The sequence below is a fragment of the Elephas maximus genome, chromosome 11, assembly GCF_024166365.1.
Source record: "Elephas maximus indicus isolate mEleMax1 chromosome 11, mEleMax1 primary haplotype, whole genome shotgun sequence".
In the NCBI taxonomy this organism is placed as follows: Eukaryota; Metazoa; Chordata; class Mammalia; order Proboscidea; family Elephantidae; genus Elephas; species Elephas maximus.
In genome coordinates this window covers 110,532,315-110,556,025 of record NC_064829.1, presented here as the reverse complement: position 1 = coordinate 110,556,025, position 23,711 = coordinate 110,532,315, and the positions used below count along the sequence as shown (strand labels likewise).

The 23,711-nt window shown below is 45.9% G+C and overlaps 2 protein-coding genes across 2 annotated transcripts; both read left to right on the top strand.

The window, feature by feature from the left end:
• The first annotated feature begins 596 nt into the window (after positions 1 to 596).
• Positions 597 to 14,227, top strand: LOC126086302 (cytochrome P450 2B11-like). Its single transcript, XM_049902454.1, has 8 exons — positions 597 to 767; positions 3,263 to 3,425; positions 3,570 to 3,719; positions 6,684 to 6,844; positions 9,146 to 9,322; positions 9,773 to 9,914; positions 11,059 to 11,246; positions 14,117 to 14,227. The coding sequence occupies exons 1-8, from the start codon at positions 597 to 599 to the stop codon at positions 14,225 to 14,227; spliced, it is 1,263 nt and encodes a 420-aa protein (XP_049758411.1).
• Positions 14,228 to 15,544: 1,317 nt separating this feature from the next.
• LOC126086301 (cytochrome P450 2B11-like) lies at positions 15,545 to 23,435 on the top strand. Its single transcript, XM_049902453.1, is given in 11 exon segments — positions 15,545 to 15,640; positions 15,749 to 15,948; positions 16,425 to 16,589; positions 16,684 to 16,836; positions 17,660 to 17,819; positions 18,724 to 18,891; positions 19,216 to 19,354; positions 20,245 to 20,316; positions 21,524 to 21,696; positions 23,204 to 23,345; positions 23,431 to 23,435. Coding segments are annotated over 11 exon segments (1,473 nt in total).
• The last annotated feature ends 276 nt before the right edge of the window (positions 23,436 to 23,711 follow it).

Below are 23,711 nucleotides of genomic sequence, written 5' to 3'. Positions count from 1 at the left end.
TTCAGTTTTCTTGTATGAATTCAGCTCAGGTTTCCAGGTAGCTAATCATCTAGTGTGTGTTCCAGTCTCTGTCCTACAGTCTTAGAGGGGCAGGGGTGATTGGCATATATACTGGTATCTGATTGCAGCAGAGGGTGATGCTCTAAACAAGGCAGGGGGGTGAGAACCAACCCCCGAGTGTCTTTGAGGAAAATGTGTCTCTGTTCCCTAGAGTGTGCTGCTGGTGGGTTTGTTCTGCAGAATGACCATTGGCACCCAAAGTTTTTGTTGTAAGGACTGGGAGGCACCAGTTATCTTTGGACCCCTGTCACAGGTGGCTGGGTGACCTGAGCGGAACTACCAGTCCTTAGGTCTCTGCTGTGGGTAGGTGGTGACCTTACGTAATAGGCAAAGGTGTGAAGGACGAGGGAGTAAGCAGATTACCAGGCTGCCTGAGCAGTAAGTATGGATTCTTCTAAGTTCACACTATTGGACAATGATGTGAGGAGAGGCAGGAATGAAAAGAATTACATAATTGGGCAGGGAGGCAGGTTCAGATAAAAGCCCCAGCTTCAAAATTGACTCGATGAGGGGTGGAATACACTCAGACTAAGGCCATGGAGCTCAGCATTCTCCTCCTCCTGGCTCTCTTCACAGGCCTCTTACTTCTCCTGGCCAGGAGCTACCCAAAGGCCCAGGGCCACCTCCCACCAGGCCCACGTCCTCTGCCTTTCCTGGGGAACCTTCTGCAGATGGACAGAGGAGGCCTACTCAAATCCTTCCTGAAGGTGAGATCCAGATGGACGGGGTCAGATGTTGGGCTGGTCCCTGCCTCAGTGCTTGGAGATCACTCAAGGATCCTTAAGAAAGAGTGGGGTATCCTTTCAGGTTCAGGGTGGAGCATGTGAAGGTTGGTATGTAAGGTGCTGTAAGGTGCATGGAGGTGAAGCATGGAGGATTATGGCCACTTTGTCAGAAGGTCTTCCTCTTCAATTGAAAGTGTGTAGGCATTGTCCTTGGAGTGGGCAAAAGGTTATGAAAGTGTCTAGGTGCAAGCCACGGCCATAGTATTTCACTCTTCTCCCCGTCCCTCTGTAGAGTGCCAGGGTGGCTTCCTGCCACTTGCAGAGAGAAAAAAAGAGGAAGAGTCACCAAACACTCGCTCCTGTCAGTGCTAGGGAAATGGGGAAGAGGGAGGGAGAGCAGAAAGGGAAGGGAAAGACTGCTGGGAGGCTTGGTATAGGGTGATTATCAACAAAGAACATAATTCACTATAATAGTAGCTTGCACTTGTGAAGTATTTATTAGGCTCTCAATCACTGCTTTCTACCCATGATTTCATTTTTAATTATGTATTTATTAATAATGTAATTAACACCCATGGGCCCACAACTCCACAGGAGAACTACAATACTGAGAGTAACTTCAGCTACCCTGTACTCCTCTGTCCCCTTCCACATTGGCAACAACATTCCTGAATCTTAGGCTTATCATCCCTTTAGTTTTAGGGTTTTTTTTTTTCTTTAAATATTTGATAGAATTCCCCAGTGAAGCCATCTGGTCCTGGACTTTACTTTGTTGGGAGGTTATTGATTACTGGTTCAATCTCTCCACTTGTTATAGGCCTATTGAGAGTTTCTATTTCTTTTTGAGTCAGTTCAGGTAATTTTTCTGTTTCTGGGGGTTTGTCCATTTCACCTTGATTATCTAATTAGTTGGCTTACAATTGTTCACAGTATTCTCTTATAAACCTCCACCCTAGTAACTCCATCACTCAAGGTGTTTGGAAGTGTCTAGGAAGCTTCTATGGCTTTGCCTTGGTTACATTGTGCTGACTTCCCCTATTTTGTGTGTTTCCAATTTTATTTTAAGTGCATGGGAGCATTGGAGCAGGTGGATCAGGTTAGGGATATTAACTAATTTTGTTTTAATGGGATGACTCTGGCTTTATGGAGTGAGATGATTGTAGAGGAAATAAGAATGGAAGCAGGGAGACCTGTGAGGAGGCTATGCAGAGATCAGTGTGAGAGATTTTTAAGTCAACTTAACATTCTTTATGATTTTAAGTATATTTTTGTAGAAGTTCAACATCTCCTAAAAATTTCACAACTCTTAAGTGCACAGCTCAAGGAATAGTCACAAACTGAACATTCCCATGTGATCGATGTATAGAGCAAGAGAGAACAAGTTGGCCCACTCACAACCTTTTCTAGCCACTACCCTGCACGCTATTCCTGACACCATAGATTAATTTTGCCTGTTTCTGAACTTTATATAAATCAAATTAAGAAGTATGGACCCTTCTCTGTCTAGTTGCTTTAACTCAATATTATGTCTGTGCGAGTCATCCATGTTGTTGTGTATAGCAGTAGTTTGTTATTTTTCTTTGCTGTGTAGTATTGCAAGTACATCACTATTTATCCATTGATTCCATCTCTATACTGATGAGCATATTAATAATAAGGCTTCTATGACTGTCCTTGTTGCTTTTTTTTGCAACTACATGTACACCTTTCCATTGGGCATGCATCTAGGAATGAAATTGTTGGATTCTTGAGTACGCATATGTCTGTTCAGCCTCAGTAAATGCAGTCAAGCAGTTTCCCAGTCAGGTGTACTGAAAAAATTTTTCGTATTTCATGATCACCATCAGAGGGCTGTACTCTGCCTTCTTGTCTACAAAGTGGGTTGTTCTCTGCAGGAATTATCAGCAGGCAGATAGCAGGTTGGGTCACAAGAAAGATGGTTTTTTAGTTGTGATGCCACGGAGATATGGTCAGCCTCAAGGATATGGGCAGGGGTGATATTAGAAATACTTAACCATCTGTATTGCTTTGGGCATCAACCGATCACAGCAGACCTTGGCTGCACCAAAGTTATCCTTTAGTTGCTGGGTCCTGGGGAGGTCACGTGGGTCCTGAGAAGGGGGAAGAGGAGCCCAGGGAGGAGCTTTGTGGGACAGTGACTCATTACCAACCTATATGCAAGTGCTTTCACTATTTAGGAGTCCCTGTGTGGTGCAAATCGTTCACACTCTTGGCTGCTAACTAACAGGCTGCAGATTCGAGTCCACCCAGAAGTGCCTTGGAAGAAAGTCCCAGTGATCTACTTTTGAAAAATCAGCCATTGAAAACCCTATGGAACACAGTTTTACTCTGACACACATTAGGTCACTGTGAGAACTTACTCTAAGGCAATTGTTTTTTTTTTGTTTGTTTGTTTTTATGGCCTTAGAGATGCATACTGACTAATTAGCAACCCTGGGTTTGGGTATGCTTGGCAGCTCCAAGAGAAGTACGGGGATGTGTTCACGGTGTACCTGGGGCCCAGGCCTGTGGTCATGCTGTGTGGAACAGAGGCCATACGGGAGGCCCTAGTGGACCAAGCTGAGGCCTTCTCTGGCCGGGCGGATGTCGCCTATGTTGAGCAAGTCTTCCAGGGATATGGTGAGAGCCTCAAACACACTGAGGGGTGGGGTGGAGGATGGGAATCAGGGAGAATGAGGCTGGGAAGGGAAGACAAGGGGTGAAGAGGGGCTCGGCATCTCCTTCCAAACTCCTCTGCAACCCAAGCCTCTTTCATGCCCCCAGGTGTCATCTTTGCCAACGGGGATCGCTGGAAGGCCCTCCGGCGATTCTCCCTGGCCACCATGAGGGACTTCGGGATGGGAAAGCGGAGCGTGGAGGAGCGGATCCAGGAGGAGGCTCAGTGTCTGGTGGAGGAGCTGCGGAAATCCAAGGGTGAGCCCTGGAGAGAGAGGGGGGTAGGAAAGAAAGATAGTGAAACACAGAGAGATGTGGGGTACATAGCAATAGAAAGACAGAGATGTATATGTGGGCAGATAAACAGAGGTACCGATAGGGAAGGATGGAGACCGAGAGACTATCAGATAGAGAGACAGAGAGAGAGGGGAATAGAGATGGGTAGGAGAGAAACACAGAACGAGAGAGAGATTTGGGGGTCTATCGGGTGTCAAAGAATAACTCGAAGACACAGACTATTTACTCGTATTCAAGGGAAACAGTACATGGATTAACACATGTTATTTTCCATAGAGTGAATTTCTACTCATAGCAACCTCACGTGACAGAACAGAACTGCCCCATAAGGTGTTCAGGGCTGTAATCTTTACGGAAGTGGATGGCCAGGGTTTTTTTGCATGGAGCTGCTGGGTGGGTGGAACTGCCAACCTTTGGGTTAGCAGCCAACTGCTTAATCATTTGTACCACCAAGGTGCAAAATATGATATGGTATGGAACCCTGGTGGTGCAGCGGTGAAGTGCTATGGCTGCTAACCAAAAGGTCAGCAGTTCAAATTCACCAGGCACTCTTGGAAACTCTTTGGGGCAGTTCTACTCTGTCCTATAGGGTCACTATGAGTCGGAATCGACTCTATGGCTACAGGGTTTAATGGTATGGTATAGTGTAGTGCAATATAATATTTATATAAAAGAAAACAAAAAGAAAAGGGAAAACTACAGATATATTGGAAATAACCAACCGTGTTTTCCTTTCCTTGATTGAGCTGCTCATGAGCTAGGAGTGAGCATAGGCCAGTTGAAGTATCCTGGCCTTGAGTAGTGGATGGGTCATCAAAGAAACGTTCAGTTGTTTCTGGATTCTCCAAAGGAGCTCAGGCATTTAGCTGGAACATATAGGTGGTAGTCCTTTGTGTGAAGCCCTGGCGGAGTAGTTGTTAAGAGCTTGGCTTCTAACCAAAGCAGTTCAAATCCACCAGCCACTCCTTGGAAACCCTATGGGGCAGTTCTACTCTGTCCTATAGAGTCACTATGAGTTAAAACTGACTCAACGGCACCTAACAGCAACTAACAGTCCTTTGTGTACACCTCCATCTCATTTATTTCAGGTCTTTGCCATTTTCCTTATTAAAAACCTCTCCAGAGATTGTGAAACATAAATCTAGAGACTAGACAGGAGGGGCAGAATCAAAGGGAGCAATCAAGAAATAGAAGCAGCGAGATTGAGGTGGAAAGGCAGAGGGATACAGAGTGACAAAGACAGAGAGACTGGGAAGGAGAAAGAGTCAGAGATGGAGGGAGCAAGAAAAACAGAGATACAAGCAAGGACCAAAACAGATAGTGGAAGAGCCTCAGAGGCAGAGAGAATTTGAGACAGAGAAAATTAGAGAGACATAGTAGTTCTATGTTTAAATTTTTGAAGAACATAATATAACATTAAAAAAAATGGTTTTATTCCTGAAACCAACTCTTCAGACATGGGTTGGACTGGACAATGGGTTGGAGAGGGATGCTGGTGAGGAGTGAGCTTCTTGGATCAGGTGGACACTTGAGACTATGTTGGCATCTCCTGCCTGGAGGGGAGATGAGAGGGTGGAGGGGATTAGAAGCTGACGAAATGGACACGAAAAGAGAGAGTGGAGGGAGAGAGCGGGCTGTCTCATTAGGGAGAGAGTAATTGGGAGTGTGTAGCAAGGTGTATATGGGTTTTTGTGTGAGAGACGGACTTGATTTGTAAATTTTCACTTAAAGCACAATGAGGGTTATTTAAAAAAATGGTTTTGAGGAATTTCCAAACTGTTTTCCACAGCAGCTATACAATTTTACAATCCCACCAGCAATGTGTGAGGTCTCCATTTTCTCCACATCCTCACTAACATCTGTTGTTTTCTGTTTTGTTTTGTTTTTAATCGTAGACATCCTAGTGGGCATAAAGTGATAGGACAACTATTGTATGATCCCACTTATGTGAAATATCTAGAATAGACAAGAGTATATGAACAAAGTTTATTAGTGGTCACCAGGGGTGGGCAGAGGAAGGGGAAAGGAGAACTCAATGCTTAGAGGACACTGAGGTTCTGTTAAGGGCAGTGGAAATATATGGGAACAGATATGGGTGATGGTCGAACAACATGATGAACATAAGGTAATGTCACTCAGCTGTACATGTAAACAATGTTGAAATGGCAATCTTTTTGCTATATATATATATATATATATATATACACACACTAGACAGACAGACAAGGCTCAGAAAAAGTTCTACAGAGAGAAACTAGGGAAGACAGACAAGGCGAGACCCAGAGAGGGAGAGTCTGCAGCAACTGGATATTCTTGGTCTCCCAACACACCACCGCGTCCTTCAAATAGGGATGGGGCAGAACGTCGCCAATCGAGGCATCAACAGGTAAGTGAAGACCAGAGTGCCCTAGAGGTGGGGAGAGGAAAAGAAGGTGGAGTCATAGATAGGGATGGAGAGATCAGGTCTTTTTAATCTACACAATTAATCAATTGAACATCCTCTGCCCCTGGGACTTCGCTTGTTCACAGAACTGTGTAGAGATACACAGAGCTGAGGTCTCCAAGGAGACGGTGGGTAACAACCAACAGCAAGGATTCTGTCACTAGGTTGTCTAGGTCTGAACGCTGGCACCAGCAATTAGTAGCTGAGCAACCTTAGTCAAATAACTTAACTTCTCAGTCTGCCCATTTATAAAATGGAGAAATTAAAAGAACTGAGTCTGTGTCACAGGGTTGTGGTGAGAATTAAATGATACAATGGGTGAAGTGCTTAGAATGGGTCAGGGTGCATGAGAAGACCTAGTGAGTATTAGATGCTATCATTCCTCAGCAGTGGAGGACAGTTACACAGAGACAGGCAACAGGTAAATGCCCACCCCTCGGCCCTGAATTCCTGTTGCCTGATCTGCCCTCTTCTCCTCCTAGGAGCTCTCCTGGACCCCACCTTCTTCTTCCATGCCATCACCGCCAACATCATCTGTTCCATTGTCTTTGGAGAACGCTTTGCCTACAAAGATCCCCAGTTCCTTCGGTTGCTGGATGCATTCTACCAGACCTTTGCACTTGTCAGCTCCTTCTCCAGCCAGGTCAGGAAGTGAGGGAGGGAGGGTGGGGACAGGGTGAGCATCCAGGGCAGGGAGAGGACTGATCTTCTTTTAGGGCACAGGAATGCAGTGTAGGACTGGGAGATGGGATGAGACAACACAGAGAGAGACATGGGAGCCTAGAGAGAGGGAGAGACTGTGAGGAGGGAATGAGAGACTAAGAGAAAGAAGGGAGAGCGATGGGGGAGGTAGAAATAGAGAGAGGTAGAGTCAGAGAGAAAAAACCAATTGCCCTGGAGTCAACACTAACTTGTGGTGGCCCATGTGTGCCAGAGTGGAACTGTGCTCCACAGGGTTTTCAGTGTATGACTTTTCAGAAGTGGATCACCAGAACCGTTTTTTGAGGCACCTCTGGGTGGGGACTTCCAACTTTTTGGCTAGCAGCCATACTCATTAACTATTTGCACCACCCAGGGACTCCCCAAACTGTTGCAGTTGAGTCAGTTCCAACTCATGCTGACCCCATGTGTGTCAGAGCATAACTGTGCTCCATGGAGTTTTCGGGGGCTGATTTGTCAGAAGTAGATCACCAGGATTTTCTTCTGAGGCACCTCTGGGTGAACATGAACTACCATGGTTCCTGTTAGTAGCAGAGCATTCTAAGTATTTGCACCACCAAGGGGTCATCAGAGTCGGAGAGAGAGAGACCAAACAACTAGGAGGTCTTGGAAGGGAGGGAAGAGAATAGGAAATGAGAGAGGACAGAGAGAAAGCAAGACAAAGAAGGGCAAAGATAAAGAGATCCTGAGAGGCAGAGGTGAAAAGAATGAGAGAAAGAATCAGGCTTTCAAAGTCTCTACTCGTCTGATGTGCTCTGACTTTGAATCTTTGCCTTTGGCAAAACCCTTCCTTCACCTGAAGAAATTTAATGATACATGAAAATAAGAAACCCCATTTCTTCCTTTGTTTCCCACTTCTCCTTCTCCCTCTTTCTGTTATTGTTTTTTTAAACTGTCTCCCCCCAACCCCCGGATTATAAAGTAATATGTTCCTCTTCTAAAACAATATAATGAAACTTCTCTTCATTGACTAACCTGGAAATACATCCATTGCATATTTAAAAAAATTAAATTGTGTTTAGCTAACATTGCATTTATGTTTACGGGGATGGAAAATATGGCAAGTGATATTGGTGATGGTTGCACAATGTGATTAGTGCCATTGGTTTCATTGAGCTGTATAAGTGACAAATGCTGAATTAGCAAATTGTTGTGTTATCTCTGTTTTTTATGACAGTAAAAAAAAAAATTATACTGCATAGCACACACAGCAGTAGTTCTTAACCAGGGGTGTATATCAGATTGGTGTATGGGATTGTCACAAAATCAGGTTCCCAGGACCTCCTACCGGGGCCTCTGATCTAGCAAGCCTGGGAAGGGGTCCAGATTGAGTACCTGAGACAAGCACCATAGGTGATTCCAGTGTGCTCCTCCCACTGAGACTATAAAGAGAGAGACAGAGAGGTCTGGAAGGAGACCCACCGAATAGTTAACAATGACTGTCTCTAAAAGGAGAGATTAAGGATGAATCTTACATCTTTTCCTATACAGTTCTGCATTTCAGGGCAATTGTTAGCTACATTTATTATCAGGTAAAGCAGTAGAAATATGCTCCAAAATAAATAAATGGTTCCAAGTAGTCAGCAGGCTCATCTTGTGCAAGCACCAATTCATCAATGCAGGACCCAGCAAGAGAGACGCAGAGAGGTGGAAATAGGCAGGGAGAAGTCTGAGAAAAGCAGTTAAACAGGCTGAGGTACACAATGAGATGCACGGAGAGCTGGAAACAAGACACTCAGGGAGAAAGAAGGGGGGAAGGAGAGAGTCAGGGAGGTGAGGCAAACAAAAAGAAATGTGGATGAGGTAGGAAGATGCAGAAAGAGACAAATATGAGGAAACTAGCTCAATGGAGACATAGAATCAAAGTGAGGGGCTCAGATCAATGGACTGATCAACTGATCAATAATAGGTTAAAAAAAACACGTACTTTGTAAGCAAGAGAGAAAACCAGAAAGAGAGAGAGAGATAGAAGATAAAGAAAGATATAGGAGGGCATAAAGAGACAGAGACAGACTACAAATGCAAAGAACTGGAGTCAAAAGATAGCTATTAGATGACAAAGAGTCAGATCTATCTCTATATCTCTGAATCATCTCTCTTTTAGAGAAAGAGAGAAAGAGATTCCTTGGGGAGGTATTAGGACTCAGGAGAGTTGCCCTCTCCCTGTGACCCCACTAGCTCAGCCCCAGGTGGACCTCACATCACAGCCACTCCTTTCTCTCAGGTGTTTGAGCTCTTCCAGGACTTCCTGAAGCACTTTCCGGGCCCACACCGGCAAGTCTACAAAAACCTGCAGAAAGTCAACACCTTCATCAGCTGCAGTGTGGCGAAGCACCGGGAAACCCTGGACCCCAGCACCCCTCGGGACTTCATTGATACCTACCTGCTCCGAATGGACAAAGTGGGGTCGGGGAGAGGGGAGGGAGGGAAGGGAAGGAAGAGAAGGTGTAGGAGAGAAGGGAAAGGAAAGGAAAAGAGCAGGAGAGTGGGGAGGGGGCGTCAAGAACAGAGGTTGTGGAGAGGGGAACAGCAAACGGGAGAAAAGAAGATGAGGAAGGGAAAGAGGATGGAGATGAATAGAAGAAGGCAAAGAGGAGAAACTGAGATGGAAATGGAGGAGAGAGAGGGAGACAGGTTGGGAGACAAAGACCAGCTCGCCAAAAGGCTGGAAAGATAGAAACAGAGCAAGACAGAGAGAAAATAGACTGAGAAAGTCAGGGACAGAGACTGCTGGACACACTGCACAAAGCCAGATAGTGGGAGAGGCCCAGAAACAGGAGAAGGGAGCCAAGAGATGTGCGTGCTGCAAGGCACAAGCCTCCCCTGACCCAAGCCCTGCTTTCCTACCCAGGAGAAGTCCAACCCCGACACTGAGTTCCACCAGAGGAACCTCATTCTCACCGCACTGTCTCTCTTCTTTGGTGGTACTGAGACCACCAGCACCACTCTCTGCTACGGATTCCTGCTCATGCTCAAATACCCCCACATCGCAGGTGGGCAGAGCGGGGACAGACAATCCCAGAGGGACCTTCTGACCCCCTTTTGGGCTGCAGAAGTGGAACTAGGGGTCCTGGGTGGATAAGAGAGGTAGTGCTGGCTTCTGACCTCAGGGGCACTGCAGGCTTTAGAATAGTTTCCAGCTGAATCGGCCTTGTTAATGGATGGATAATCCGCTGATCTGTCCTCTCAATAGTTTCACCCTCGATCACTTATGGATTGACTCATCCGTCTATGAATTATGCTTTTTCTTTAATCTTTCCATCAATTGTTCTTTAAATTCATCCTCCATCCATACATTGTTTCATTTATCTACTTAATAAGTCATTTATTTATTTATGCAATCATTAATTTATTAATCATTCAAGCCACCCATCCATTTATTTCTTTATATACTCATTCATTCATTAATTGATCTGTTCATTTTTTCCTCGATCAATCAAGCCATTCATCCATTTGTCTGAATTATTCATTCATTGGTTTCATTCATTTGTCTATGGATCATTTCTTAATCCATGATTCATTAATTGATCTATTGACTGGCACATGAATACATAATCCATTCATTGATTTGTTCACTCATCAACCTTTCCAGTTGTGAATAAAGCCGCCTATTGATTGATTGGTGTACTTATTCACTTATTTATTTAGCTATTCGAGAATTAATCTATTCATCTGTTCCGCTGTTATATTCCTGAGGGCCTAGCACAGTACCTCACATATAACACAAACAATAAATATTAGTTCGTTTTCTACTAATCTTAGAGGGAGAAATTCCACAAAAAACTCTTTTATAGGTAACTTGAATCTGCAAGAATATTTACCCACAAGGGAAAGTCAAAAGTGATTTCACTTTAGATTGAAGACATGTATATGTGTGTGTGTGTGTGTGTGTGTGTGTGTATAATTGCACATGTGAAAAGAGAATCCATAACATTTCAAAGGGTATGCATCTTTGTTGCTTCCCTCTCCACCTTCTCTCAACTGATTGTTCTGAGGGGTGTCCATGGTCTAATCCTTTACTGGAGATTTTCCGTGGCATATAGACCCATAGAAAGCAGTGTCCCCAGTGAATGCCTCTTTGAAATGCCTGCTCCAGTGAAGTGAGTCAGGGATTCGTCGGTCCCTTCTTCTGTGCAGAAAAAGTCCGTAAGGAGATTGAACAGGTAATTGGCTCACATCACCCTCCAGCTCTCGATGATCGAGCCAAAATGCCGTACACCGACGCAGTCATTCATGAGATTCAGAGATTTGGGGACTTCCTCCCCATTGGCGTACCCCACATGGTCACCAAAGACACTTACTTCCGAGGGTACATCATCCCCAAGGTGAGATCCGCTGGGCTCCTGCATCTCTCCTGTGTGGGCATCCTGGGTTCTCTTAATCCCAATACTTGACCACTTCTATAACTAGGGTTCCCTTGTTGTTGTTTTTCTTGAGTGGGGGTGGGCAGAGAGATAGTGAAAACTTTTGATTTCACTATAAGAAATCCAGTGGGCCTAGTATATAGTTTACGGGATGGGATAAGGGTGAAGAGCTCAGCTGGGCATCTTGAAGCCTGGAGGAAGAATAAAGATTTATTCTTTGGGCACTGGGGAGCCTGGGGAGGAGATTGACATACTCTGACTTGTCTCTGACCGCATCCTCCACTCTTTGCCTCCATCCAGAGAAAATCCCAACACCCAGGGTTCTCATCCTTTGGGAGAAAAGAAGAGCCCAGACTCCAGTCTTAGTTTCATCAGAGACTTCAGTGACCCAGACCCTGGCCCTGCTTAGTGTCAATGGCCTCCCTTCATTTCATCTTTAATGAGAGTCAGGGAACATATGGGGAGGTGGGATGGGGATCAATCTCTGCATCTGAGCGTCCTATCCTGAGTTTAGAGAAAGGCAGTTGTTATTGTTAGGTGCAGTCAAGTTGGTTCCAACTCCTAGAGACCCTTTGTGCAACAGAACAAAACACTGCCCAGTCCTGCACCATCGTTATGCTCGAGCCCATTGTGCAGTCACTGTGTTAACCCATCTAGTTGAAGGTCTTCCTCTTTTTGGCTGAGAGGCAGAGATGCAGAGAAATAAAGATAAAGACAGGTTGAGAACAGAGCAATAAGGACAGTGAGAAACAAAGAGGGACAAAGAGAGACACACTGAGAGAGAGACCGACAGAGATAAGGCGAGGGAATGGCAGAAAGATACAGAGACGAAAGCATGCAAAGAATGAATGAGGGAAAATAGACTTTGAGGGCAATGAATAACAGAGAGAGAGGAAGAAAGGGGAGGAGGAAGAGGAGAAAAAGATAGAAGAAGAGTAAGAAAAACAGAATAAGAGATACAGAGAAAGAGAATGGCATAGTAGAGACTGAAACGGTGAGTGAACAAAAGATGAGAGACCTGTAGAGGGAGATGAAAAGAGGGAGACAGAATGAATGAGAGAGAAGCAGGGAGCTCAGCAAGATGTGACAAGAAAGCAGAAAGAGAGAAAAGAAAGAGTTAAACAGTCCTAAAAGTATAGACGGAGAAAAAGACAGACAGACTGCCACGGGCAGAAAGAAAACAACTGGAGCCACAGGGTGTTAAGATGGAGCCAGTAGGACAGCCCCAGGGATGAGAAGGGCACACTGGGATGGAGGCAGAAGGCATTAATTAGCCTGTCAGCTTGTCCTGGGAAGAGGTGGGTCACAGAACCAGTTACAGGAGAAGAACCAGCCCGAGACTTGCCCTGAGCACTTCTAGGCTCCCACCTCCTCTAAGGATCTGCCAAAAAGATGTGTGGATCCTTCCTTAGATACCAGGCAGGAATAATCTTCCAACAATTTGGAAGGCCTTGGGTATTCCTAGAAATCTATTCTTTTTTTTATTTTTTATTGTGCTTTAAGTGACAGGTTACAGCTCAAGTTAATTTCTCATTCAAAAATTTACACACATATTGTTTTGTGACAGTGGTTGCAATGTCCACAATGTGACAGCAGGCTCTCCTTTTCCACCCCGGGTTCCCTATGTCTGTTCATCCAGTTTCTGTCCCTTCTTGCCTTCTCATCCTGCTTTTGGACAGGAGTTGCCCACTTGGTCTCATATATTTGACTGAACTAAGAAGCACGTTTCTCACGTGTGTTATTTTTTGTGTTATAGGCCTGTCTTATCTTTGTCTGAAATGTAGGCTTTGGGAATGGTTTCAGCTCTGGGTTAGCAGAGTGTCCAGGGGTGGAGACTCATTCTTGATATGACCTTTCAAAGGTGGTCAGTTTGCAAATTAAGAATCCCTGAAGTAAAGGGAGAGAGCTGCTCCGTGTCTCTGCCTCTGTTTTCTGGATCCCTTTGTTCTCATTTCTCTCTGAGCCCATGGCTTATAACCTAATGGAGGTTCCTTATCCCCTTGAGAGTCCAAGGGAAGCCATGAACCTCTTCTTCATGTGCGTCACCCTCGTTCACTCTGAAATTTTATATAAAATTTGGGATTTTTCAGAATTCTTGAAGTCCAGGAGCTTCAGGCTGAGAAAGACATAGGTATACACAGAATGCCAGAGATACCCACAACACAACATACACTCTGCCCCCGACACCCAGAGGCACACACAAAGTGATAGCTACACTGGATATGGGCCAGATGCTATTCTAAGTCACTTAAAAAGAAAGTCACTTACCAAACATTAATTCCTTCCTTTAACCTCTTGACAGCCCTATGAGGTAGGTAACATTATCCCCATATTAGAAAAGAAGAATATTGAAGGTGTTAAGTCAGAAGTATACACACATCTACACATGTGGAGTCACCACACACACACACACACACACGCACACACACACACACACACACATACACACAGAGAGCCAGAACTGGGTCCTCGCCCTCTCTGGGACCACTGACCTCTTTGGGAATCTAATAGAAGCTACAAGTTCTCTCCTGGAAAGATGCACATGTCATACCCACTCAAAGATTTGCCCCCTGTTTCAAAGGGCTCAGGAACTCTCAAAAGTCCACCCTGAACCATAGATGACAGGACAACTCCATGCAAATTTCTGGCAATGGATACAGGTGTCTGGGCTTTGGGATGTGACAGGACAAAGGATTCCGCATGGAATGTGCACCTGCCACGTGCCCACACTGGTAATCTCTCCCTCCTCTGTACCCACAGGGAAGCGCATTTGTCTTGGTGAAGGCATTGCCAGGGCCGAATTGTTCCTCTTCTTCACCACTATCCTCCAGAACTTCTCTGTGGCCCGCCCTGTGGCCCCCAAGGACGTCAGCCTCATGCCGCTGGAGAGTGGTTTTGGCAAAATGCCCCCCATGTACCAGATCTGCTTCCTGGCCCTCTGAGGGGGCAAGGGCAGACGTCAGAAGATTTCAGGGTCATCCAGTGTTCCCACCTCTAGAGAATGGACCCTGACTTCCTCCAAGTCTTCCTGCCTCTGAGAGACCTGGTACAAGCCAGCACTCTTCCCCTTCCTTGGTGGCCACTTCCATTGGAAAGTTCTTTCTGCAGTCTCACTTTCATCATACTTCAGTCTTTCTAAAGAGTCCTGAAGGTCTTTTCCTTTCCCTAGAAATAGAATTTCAGGGGTTGGAAGCAGCCTCGAAGACAGCCCAACCCCTTCCTTGGTGTGGCTAAGGAGACCAGGGCTCAAGGGGGAAACTTGGCTCAGGATTTCTGTGTAGTTGTGCCTCCCCGGCCACCACTCATGCTGAATGATTTCTCCCTTTGCACAGGACAGTCACAGCCTCCATTTGTTAACTCTTGTGCTCCATAAGTTGTGCTAAAAGGCTCTGCATACATGAGCTCACTCTAATCCTCCTCTCATTCGCCCTGTGTGGTGGGTGCAATGAACATGCCCATTTTACAGATGAGTAAACAGAGGCCAGGAGATGGCGTCAGTTGTCCAAGGGCACATCACTAGTGATCAGAGGAGTAAGACTCACAGGCTGCCTGTCTGGCTCTAGAACCCACTCTTCCTTGCAACGTCTTGACCTGGGAATCTTCCTCCCTTACCCTCATTCTTAGCTGTCTACTTCTTCCCTCCATGAAAGGCCCTCCTCAACCCATACCCTCTATTTTGTGGGATTCTGGTGCCCTGTCCTCTCTGATGATCCCTTCAAATCCCCTGAGATTCAAATAAACATCCAAAGCCTGACATGCCGGAGCCAGGTGGCAATCTGTTCGCATTTTGCGTGTGACTCATTTATTGTCAGGTCCGCAGGGACCTGAGAAAACCTCTTCCTCACCTCAGTGCTATTGTTTCGTTCATCCCTGTATGCTCAACACCTGGAGCAACGCATGACATAAGACAGGTGTTCAAAATATTTGCTGAGGAATGAATGAATCAATGAATCAAAGAACAAATGGCTAAATCAGTCCCCCACAAGGCCAAGGTCCCATTAGACCTTGCCTCCTTCTCCATGTCTCACTCTCTTCGGATGCCCAAAATAAACCCTTGTTTCCCAATGGGCACAGGATGCCCCCAATTCTGCCTGCCAGTTAGGATCTCATACCACCATGCCACCCTTTGACAAAACTGCCTGAGAGCCAGCCACCTGTACAGGGAAATCACCTTAAGCCCAACCTCCACACATTCCACCAGCTTGCATCCACTCTTTCCTGAGGGAAATGCTTTTCAGTCAATGGCATGGCCCATTGAGATGCCTCTAGCCAGCCAGTGGGAAGCCGGCTTTGGACCCCGACCTGGAGACACTAAACGTCCTGGTTTCCACAGCTCCTGCCACGTTGGGGATCCTGTAACCTCTGGAGAGTCCCCAGGAGCTCTGCCAAGGTAGACATCTGGCATGGCCTCTCCCCCAAACCACGGGAACAAAACAACAAACTGGGCAGCCTGCCTTTAAGAGGCATGGAAGGCAGGCACATTGAGGACCATAGTGCTGTCCATCTTCTTGCTCCTCTTAATTCTCACTGGCCTTCTGTTACTCTGGGCCTGGGAACGCCCCGCCTCCAGGAGCCACCTCCCACCTGGACCCCCGCCACTGCCCTTCCTGGGGAACATTTTACTAGTAGGCCACAAAGTCCTTCTTAAGTCCTTCCAGAAGGTGAGATGGGGGAAGGAAGGAATGGAAAGGCAGGAGGTGGCTGGGTGGGTGGGAAACAGGGAGCAAAGCAGTTGGGAGTCTAATTTTGGGTGGGACTTCTTCCAGCCACAACCTGGTCCAATGTGCTCACTAGTGAAGCTTCTGGAATTTTTATGAGGCAAGGTAGATTGGAGAAGGAAATTCTGGTAGACCCTAGGCTTCGAGTTGGAGTGGTGAGTTGGGGAAGAAATAGCTGCAGCTCAGGTGTGGAACTGTCTGTAATTCTTAAAATTCAAAGCTAGGTGGGTTCTTGGGAGTGCTGAGAGATGAGAATACTTGGGGCAAGACTGTGAGTGGGAGGCTTGATTGAGGCCAGCAAGTGGAAGCCCCCATTCTTCCCTGATGGAGCTGAACATGAAGGTGTGGCCCAGATGTGAGAAGTGGAAGACCAGCCCTTCTCTTGAGTTAGAGACAGATCTACATCCTGTCCCCACAGCTGCCGGGGGAAATATGGGGGTGTGTTCACCCTCTACTGGTGGCCTCGGCCAGCTGTGATCCTGTTCGGGTTTGAGGCAATTTGGGAGGCCCTGGTGGACGAGGCCGAGGCTTTCTTAGGCTGAGGGCATATCTCCATCCTTGAACCCATCTTCCAGGAAACAGGTGAGTAGCGGCAGGGGAGGACGCTGGAGAGAGGGCAAGGGAGTATGCAATCTGCCCTCCCAACCTTCCCTCCACAAACCCCCTCCCACCAAACCAAGGATGGCCTTCGCCAATGGAAAGCCTTGGAAAGTCCTTCAACTATTCTCTGTGGCTACCATGAAGGACTTTGGGATGGGGATACAGAGCATCGACAAGCAGATCAGGGAGGAGGCAAAGTGTCTGGTAGAGGAGCTGCAGAAGACCCAGGGTGAGCCCCAGAATGTGGGGCTGGGGCAGAGTGCTGGAGGGGCAAATGGGGGGTCTGCAAGGTGGGGACAGAGAGAGGGAGAAAGAAAATACGACTGACAGAGACACAGGGACAGAGACAGATGAGGAGATGTGTTCAGGGAGAGAGAGGAAAGTGAGGCAGAGACTGAAAAAGAGAATGAGGGAGATGGAGAAACAAACAAAGACTAGGAGGGAGGGAGGTAGGGAAGGCAGGCATGGAAGGAACTGAAAGAACACGAAGAATGATCTAGAAACAGAAATTTGAAGAAGATTGAGAAATAAAATGGTAAAGATGGAAACAGAGTCCAGGGGAGACACGAAATGTCAATGAGGCAGAGGAGAAAAAACCCCTTTACCGTTGAGTCGATTCCAACCCATAGCAACTCTATAGGACAGAGTAGAACTGCCCCATAGAATTTCCAAGAAGCGCCTGGTGGGTTCGAACTGCCGACCTTTTGGTTAGCAGCCGTAGCACTTAACCACTGTGCCACCAGGGTTTCCGAAGCAGAGGAAAGGGGGACCGAAAGAAAGAGGGGGCATAAAGAGACTAAGAAGAATTGAAAAGAAGGGACCGAGTCTCAAAGAAAGAGAGACAAGGCCAGAGAAAATCAGACACTCACACAAAATCGCACCAAGACAGAGACTGAGTAATTGACAAGAGACACAGGGAAGGAGATTCCCAGAGAGAAAAGCTCAGATACAGGGAAACCAATAAAATAAGATAAGATGGTACTAGTCAGATCAGAGTTACCAGCAAGTCCAGTGCAGGGGGCATTGAGCCCCCTATAACAGACCTCTCATCCCCAGGGGCCTATCTGGACCCACTGTCCTCTTTCACTCCATCACAGCCAACATCATCTGTTCCGTCATCTTTGGTGAGCGCTTTCATTACCAGGACCCCAAGTTCTTACGACTGCTACATTTATTGAGCAATGCCTTTGCCCTCCTCAGCTCTTTCTACAGCCAGGTGAGTCTGGAATCAGATGGGCGGGCCCTGGTAAGGGGCCAGGTTCTGCCTGTCCTGAGCATGGAACGAAGAGAGCACAAAGAATTCATTTTTTCTGAAAGGGAAGGAGCTTATTTTAGTGTCTTCCCTGCATCAGAGGAACAATAACACCCAAAAGATTGCTGCTAGCTTATGTAGTGCCTTTGTGGAAATTAGAAAATTATGCCCCTTCTTCAAGGAAAAACCGTGTTTAAGTTAGTTTATTATTACACAACCCCAATAGCTCTGCCAGGGGAACTTTCCAAGTCCCAGTTACATGCACACAGGTATTCATGTTTTTACACACACACACACACACACACTCCCCTACCCTCATCTCCCCTACCTCCCTCCTTCATGAGAAGGCGTTTACAGTTTGATTGTTCCCCTTCATACCAACATATTTTGCCACTTGTTTTTTATTACTGTGTGAATGGGGAGGGGCTTTCTTTTTTTTATTTAACAGTATGTTGTGGACATATCTTCAGGTTAATGCCTATGTTCTACTTCATTTTTCATAGTTGTACACACACTCATGTCCCTAGACTCCAGAGCGCACAAGCCTTGCATACACTTCACTCCCTACACCTTTCTAGATGAGTCAGGTTGGGGATAAGAATTGGGCTTCTGAAAAGGGTGGAAGGGTGAGAGAAGAAAATTCAGTGGATTTAAGAGGGTGATTGGAAAGTGTACCATTGAGTGTGTTTGTGCACATGTGCATATGTGCATGCACGCTTAGCTGGAAGGCACATTCCCCAAGTCTACAGAGTGAATGGTGCCCCTTGGATGTTGCTCCCTTGTGCAGGGCACAACCTCATTGTGGAAGCCCTGGACCCGCAGTCTAGAGAGGGTAGAATAGACTCTGAAGCCTTGCTTACTCCTCTAGGTGTTTGAGCTCTTCTCTGCCATTTTGAAACACTTTCCTGGCACCCACGAACTTTTGTACAGCATCGTTGAAGAACTGAACGAGAGAACATCAAGAAGAACCAGAAATCCCTGGGCCTCAGTGCCCCCCCATGACTTCATTGATTCCTTCTTGCTCTGCATGGACAAGGCAAGGGCCAAGATGGACTGGGGGTAGGTGGGAAAGGGAGTGATGGACACAGCACTGATATTGAGTTAGTATGTTTGGGTATGACGCATGTATTGTTTAAATATTGAAATACCTCCTTATGGATTGATAAACAGCCACTGGCCCAAGATTTCCATCTACCCCTTCCTTCCTCAGACAAACCAGGCCCCACCCAATGCCAGCTAAGAGGCAGCAACTAAAGAATTAACATCTGACCCAGCAAGGGGCCTCTGAGACCCTGATTTCCTCTCTTCTTCTTCCCATTCTGGCTGGTTGAAGGCCCGTGCCTATTCTGATTGGTTGAAGGCCCATGCCTATTCTGATTGGTTGAAGGCCCATGCCTATTCTGATTGGTTGAAGGCCCATGCCTATTCTGATTGGTTGAAGGCCGGTGCCTATTCTGATTGGTTGAAGGCCCGTGCCTATTCTGATTGGTTGAAGGCCGGTGCCTATTCTGATTGGTTGGAGGCCCATGCCTATTCCGATTGGTTGGAGGCCCATGTCTTTTTTAATTGGTTTGGGAAGTGCCATATTGTTGTTGTTAGCTGCCATGGAGTCTGCTAACTCATGGCGATCCTATGTGTAACTAAACAAAAGCTGCGTGGTTTTGTGCTATCCCCATGATTGGTTGCAGATAGGACCTTTGTGATCCATATGGTTTTCATTGGTTGATTTTCAGAAGTAGATCCCCAGGTCTTTCTTTCTAGTCTGTCTTAGTCTGAAGCTTTACTGATATCTGTTCAGCATCACGGCAACACACAAGCCTCCACCGACGTAAGGGTGGTGGCTGCGCGTGAGGTGCATTGGCTGGGAATCAATCCTGGGTCTCCCGTATGAAAGGTGAGAATTCTACCACTAAAATACCACTGCCTCTGGGAAGTGCCACACTAATTAAATATTTTTAATATCACTCCCGGATAGTTGCTGCAAGGGCCAATCAGGAGGGCAAAAATACCCAAGGACAGAGAGGGATAACAACAATTATAAAATAAAGATATTAATCGCTGATGTTTATTGAGCACTTATATACATTTTATTAAAACCACTCCAGATGAGGAAACTAAAGCACAGAGGGGTTAAGGTTTTTGCCCAAAGACACACAGCTAAGAAACTGTAGGGCCTGGGTTTGAACCCAAGCAGTTTGGCTCCATAGCCCATGCATTTGGCCACTCTATTGGCCTTGAATAGAGAAAAAGAAAAAAGAAAAAGAAAACTGGCACAGAGAAACATGGGGGTGGGTTGAAAAGAAGACACATCACCCCCAGGAATGCTCCATTCTTAAGAGTGAGTTCCACCATAAGAATCTCGTCCACACCGTCCTCTCACTCTTCTTAGCTGGCACTGAGACCTGCAGCACCACCCTGTGCCATGGGCTTCTACTCCTTGTCAAGAACCCTGACGTCTTAGGTGAGCTGGGCTTCTGGTGGGTTGGCCAGGGGAGGAGGGAGGGTCTCTGTGGCTATGGTGGAAGGTGGTAGGTAGATTGATGGGTGAGACAGAAAACTCCGTCTTGGCGTGTCTGAAAAATAAAAACCCTGCAGAGATTTGTAATTTATAATAAACCTGTGCCACCGACACAGCCCTTTGAAGCTGATAAGACACTTCACAGTTTACAAAATAATTTTCATTCAAGGAAGCATCCTTCATTTTAGAAGGGGCTTTTGTGTGCTTGAAGTATTTTATCATTTGCGGAGGACTTGGCAACTGCAAAGTGCCTTACAGTTTACAAACCATCACTATTCAAAAAACATTTTGTAGTCTACAAAAGCACATGGCTCTTGACCACGCACTTTGAAATGGACAAAGAACTTGACTATTTGGAGTTTATTGCTGGTTTACAACAAATTTAGAAACCCCTCCGTTGGTTCTCATGCTGGTGGTACGCAGACCAGATTTTTGAGAAACTCTCATCTATTTTACAGGTAAGAAATTGAAGGCCCAGAGTGGGGAAGTGACTTATTCAAGATCACAGAGCCAGTTAGTGAACAGATCTTCCACCAATCCCAGCCATGACTCAGTCTTAGTGTAAAAAGAGAGGGAGGGAGAGAGAAAGGGATGAAGGGAAGAGGGGGAAAGAGGGAGGAAGGGAAACAAAGGAAAAAGGGAGGGAGGGAGGGAGGGAGGAAAGAAGGAAAGGAGGTAGGGAGAAAGAGAATGAAAGAGGAAAAGTTGACCTTAAGTGTTGAATAAACTTCCCCCCATTTGTCAAGTGCAGTCAACACCCATCTGTCAGTGGAGGCTTCCGTGCTGCTATGTTGCTGAACAGGTTTCAGTGGAGCTTCCAGACTAAGACAGACTAGGAGGAAAGGCCTGGTGACCTACCTCTAAAAAATCAGCCAGTGAAAGCCCTGTGAACCACAACAGTTTGATCTCATTGTGCAACACCTTTACCCCAAGTGTACCTCCCTGAAGTGGAGACATCATGGGAGACTTCCGCATAAAGAAAGCATCGGTTTTACTTCCCTCTCTCTTCACTGAGAAGGAGCAACAACCCAAGCTTTTATTAGAGTTCATAAGACCCTCCCCACTCCCTCCTGCAGGTCCTTTCATGGGTCCCTTGATTGAGTCTAGTGTTATAGGCATTCAGTGATAAAACCCTGCCCTTACCCCCCAGAGAAGGTCCACGCAGAGATCGACAGGGTGCTTGGCCCACACTGCCTCCCAGCCCTTCAAGACACGGACAAAATTTCTTACACAAATGCCGTCATCCATGAGATTCACAGATACAGTGACCTCACCCCCACTGGCATCTACCACTGTGTCCTCAGGGACACCCATTTCCCTAAGGTGAGACCTGCAGGGAAACAGAATCTTGGACAGAGGTTCTGGCTGCCTGTAGTCTTAGGGTTCATGTCTCTGGTCCTTGGACTACAATCAGAATTTTTACATTCAGATTTCTGTGGAGGGTGGAAGATTTTGGAAATACAGAAAAGCCCTCTCCGATCTATTCTATCTTATTTATTTATTTATTTTACCTCTATTGTTGTTGTTGTTAGGTGCCGTCAACCTGGTTCCAGCTCATAGCGACCCTATGTACAACAGAATGAAACACTGCCCAGTGCTGCACCATCCTCACAGTCGTTGCTATGTTTGACCCATCTTGTTGAGGGTCTTCCTCTTTTTCGCTGACCCTCTACTTTACCAAACATGATGTCCTTCTCCAGGGACTGATTCCTCCTGATAACATGTCCAAAGTACATAAGGTGAAGTCGTTCCATCCTTGCTTCTAAGGAGCATTCTGGCTGTACTTCCAAGACAGATTTGTTCATTCTTCTGGCAGTCTATGGTACGTTCAATGTCCTTTGCCAACACCACAATTCATAAGCATATTAGATTTTTCTTTTACTTAAAAAGTACTGTGTATTTATTGAAACTTGTTATACAATAAATCTGTTGCCATTGAGTCGATTCTGACTGATAATGACCCTATAGGACAGAGTAGAACGGTGCCATAGGGTTTCTGAGGAGTGGCTGGTGGACTCATCTGCTGACCTTTTGGTTAGCAGCCAAATGCTTAACCACTGAGCCACCAGGGCCCCATGCTATACAATAAGCTTTTTTTTTTTTTAAATCTGTTTAATCATCTCCCCTACCTCCCTCCTTCATGAGAAGGTGTTCACAGTCTCATGTTTCTTCTTTCACACTTTAATTTCATATTAACATGTAAAGCGTATGTCTACATATATCCAAGAAATAGTTCACACGATTTCTATCACTTTGCAACTTGCGCTTACAGTGTGGCATGTCTCCTTCCCCAACTGTCTATATGTTCATACCAACACACTTTGCCACTTGTTTTTTATTGCTCTGTGTGTGTGTCTCTGTATATGTTGGGGGGCTTTCCTTTTTTAATGTAACAGTACATCATAGGCATATCTTTAACTCATTTTTTCATAGTTGCATAGTATTCCTGAATATGGATGTACCTAGGGGTGATAGTCACAGTATCTAATCACCCCATGGGCACCAACCCATCAGGTTAAATTTCAGCCCTAGTGCTGGAGTTGGGTTCTTGGAGGCCTCTGCTGATCCAGATATGAACCTTTCAGTTGAGAAATAGTGGACAAGTCCAGAGGGCCTTGGGGAAGAAAGATCATGGTGGATGGTTGGAGGTATCTAGAAGGTTTGGGACACAACTATTAGCCCAGTGAGAAGAATTATTTCAATATTTTGTCTACCAACTGTAGAGCTACAGAGTGGGTGCTGTGATTGTCAGTTGTGGACGCACCATAATTGATTCAGCCACTCCATGTTGATGGCCACTTGAGTTCCCTCAACTTTGATGTCCTTGTAGGGCACTACCACGTACGCTATCATGAGTTCTGTCCTCCCTGACCAAAGGCACTTTGAGAAACCAGACGCCTTCCACCCTGGCCACTTCCTGGATGGGGACGGCAACTTCAGGAAGCAGGAATCCTTCATCCCATTCTCTATGGGTAAGCTCTGTCCTTCCCCACAAGGAACAAGTGCTCATCCCCTCTTCTGCCTGTGATATTCTCCTTTTGTGCACCTCAAACGCAGGGTGAACATTTTTTTTAAAAAACACCAAGGATTCTGAAGGAAACAGTAAGCAAGACATCTACAGAGACAAAGATAGTCTGAAAGGGAAGGAAAGAGGGGAGAAAGATAGAAACTAAGTTGATGATAGATGAAGTGAAAAACAGACACACACACATATACAGAGCACAGATAAATGATCCATTACTGAGCATCTGTTATATACCAACAAATGAGGAAGGCAGCCCCTTCTTTTTTCCTTTCAAAATGAAAATAACTTTATTGTTTTTTTTTTTTTTTTTACC